We start from the raw sequence: 2,595 nt of genomic DNA, 5'->3' as shown, positions 1-2,595 counted from the left end.
TCAGGAGCCTCTGGCCTTTGTTAGTCTTGTATTATTTTAATTTTAGTTTCTTGTGTACAATTTGGAAATTAGTATGGCGTTCATTATCACTGGACTAGTATATATTTGTTTAGGGGCCAGCTGAAGGACGCCTCCGGGTGCGGGAATTTCTCGCTACATTGGAGACCTGTTGGTGACCCTTTGCTGTTGTTTTTCATTTTGTCGGGTTGTTGTCTCTTTGACACATTCCCCATTTCCATTCTCAATTTTATTACACTAGTAATTTTGGGGTCCTTTTTATAGCTTGTTGTTCAGTGTGAGCAAAGGCTCCGTGTTGAAGGCCGTACATTGACCTATAATGGTTTACCGTTTTATAAATTGTTATTTGGATGGGGAGTTGTCTCATTGGCACTCACACCACATCTTCCTATATCTATGTAAATAGAAACAAACAGTTTTTTAAAAAGTGTTTATTCATTAAATCATTTAAATGTATAGGTGAGTTTCTTCTTGTACATGCATTTAGTCATCCTTAATTTCTTGATATTTTGTTTATCAGTTTAATATACACGTTCCGTTTTGTATTTCGTTTTAAATACGAATACATACTATATATACTTTAGCGGATAGTTCAACAATGTTATGCAGCTCTATTCTTACAGTATAAAATTATTTGCAATTTAATTTTTCATAGATGTTTATCTTCATATTATAGATTAAAAACATATTTTAATCACCGTTTTTATTTATATAAGAATGATGTTTTGTGGATCGAATCAGTCTACTTTTGTTTCACATGCAATGTTGACATTCTTTTCCTTAAAATTACTCAACACGCATAATGCATGTGTTATCTATCTCTAGCTAAGGGTTTAAACTGAAGTTCACATGAATACGGATCCAATGAGGTCCAATTATTCACTTGAAAGTAAATAATACATTATCAATGTTTCTTTGCTAAATTTGACAAAATTGAACCATTCTGACTGCCGGTATCACATCAAAGTTACAAGTCCATAATTTCGCTCGAAAAAGCCGCTATCATGGCTATGGGAGTGAAAGATAGCACCGCTATTTCTGATCTACAGAGAAGGATAGACAACATTAGTCAAGTTACAGAGAACAAACTGAGTCAAAATGAGATGAGAATCGAAGATTTGTCAGAATGTTGAAATAAAATCAAACGAAGAATGTCAAAAATCAAACAGAAAGTTATTGCTCATTTAGATAAATTAGAAGCAGATATACTTCTAGACATTGATAATAAGTATAAATACTGTACCGATACGGTATCGCGTAGTAAAGATTACATCAAGTCCTGCGCCATCTCGCTGTCAATATGGAAGAACGATTTAAAATCTTTGAAGCAGCATACATCTGAAATCCATATATTCCAGACAGTAAATCTTTAGATTCAAAAACCCACCAAAAAGAATTAGAAATCAGAAAAATTCAAACAACTACTGTTCCTATACTAGCATATCATCCTTCTGAGTCAGAGTCGAATATGAACAAAATATTACCGGACTTGGGTACAATAACGGTAGACCCTGTCTTAGTACCAATGCCTATGCTAGACATCTTTCAGCAAGGTCAGTTTTCTGTCAGTGACGAAAGAAAATTATCGTTGACACATTCCTTCCAGACCACAAAATTAGGTAATGAAGTGAAAATTTATAGAGGTTGCTTTATTCCTGGTAACAGGTTACTCCTTTGTCAGGACGGGGGTAGACAACTTTATGTTTGCCAACTTGATGGATCTAAACCCGAAATAATTAATTTGGATTATACACCAGAACACATTACCTTGTATGACAACAACCATGCTGTAGTATCTTCAGGTTGGGATGGTATCCAGATCATTGACCTGACATCATTAAAGCCTGGTGGAATAATTAGAATTGAAGGAAATTGCGATGGAATTACCACCGTAAAGGATAAGATCTTGGTACAAAATAGACCTAACACTTTAACAATAGTGGATATCAAAGGTAAGGTTCAGAATACAATAATAACAACATTTCATCCTTGGGAAATATTTGCCAACAAAGATGGTGATATGTATTGTACAGACTTTGATAGTGATAAAGTCTACGTTGTTACATCGGATGGACAAGAACGTGAGATATACGACAGCCCTGACTTGAAAAATCCTTTTCGTGTGGCTATAGATGACCGTGGTGATGTGTATGTAGCTTGTGGTGGATCAAACAACATACATAAGATATCTAGTGACGGACAAAAACACGAAATTGTCCTGAAAGCAGACGATGGTATCAATGGACCGACTGGTTTATGTTACGATTATGAAACGAGAGAACTGCTAGTTATAAACAACAATTATTCATCTATCAACATTTATAAAACATATTGAGTCAAATTATTGTCAGTGTAGTTAATATGTAGTTTAAACAATGTTTAGTATGTCAGTTCATGAAACATTTGCTGTTAAGTTTATAATTACACGGTATATTTATTTCTTTTTCGGTGTCACTATATATACTGACAAATTATAACACTGAAAATGTTCTTGTGGTGTTTTGTAATGGTTATAATAAAAACGTGTAATGGGAATATATATAATTATTTTCTGTGACTGTATCTTGCATTAATTTG

The 2,595-nt window shown here is 33.9% G+C and overlaps 1 protein-coding gene across 1 annotated transcript; it reads left to right on the top strand.

Annotated features, from left to right (window-relative positions):
• The first annotated feature begins 1,022 nt into the window (after positions 1 to 1,022).
• Positions 1,023 to 2,353, top strand: LOC139510433 (uncharacterized). The gene is made up of 2 exons (XM_071297016.1): positions 1,023 to 1,146; positions 1,377 to 2,353. Exons 1-2 carry the CDS (start codon positions 1,023 to 1,025, stop codon positions 2,351 to 2,353), a joined length of 1,101 nt encoding a protein of 366 aa, XP_071153117.1.
• Positions 2,354 to 2,595: the final 242 nt, after the last annotated feature.

Source organism: Mytilus edulis, chromosome 2 (genome assembly GCF_963676685.1).
Source record: "Mytilus edulis chromosome 2, xbMytEdul2.2, whole genome shotgun sequence".
NCBI classification, from domain to species: domain Eukaryota; kingdom Metazoa; phylum Mollusca; class Bivalvia; order Mytilida; family Mytilidae; genus Mytilus; species Mytilus edulis.
This window is presented reverse-complemented; position numbering and strand designations above follow the sequence as displayed.

Excerpts from the sequence above, each read along its gene's own strand:
- LOC139510433 (XM_071297016.1), top strand. The coding sequence starts at position 1,023 with ATGGCTATGGGAGTGAAAGATAGCACCGCTATTTCTGATCTACAGAGA. Across the intron at positions 1,147-1,376 it reads AATCGAAGATTTGTCAGAAT|ACAGTAAATCTTTAGATTCA; the intron begins GTTGAAATAAAA and ends CATATATTCCAG.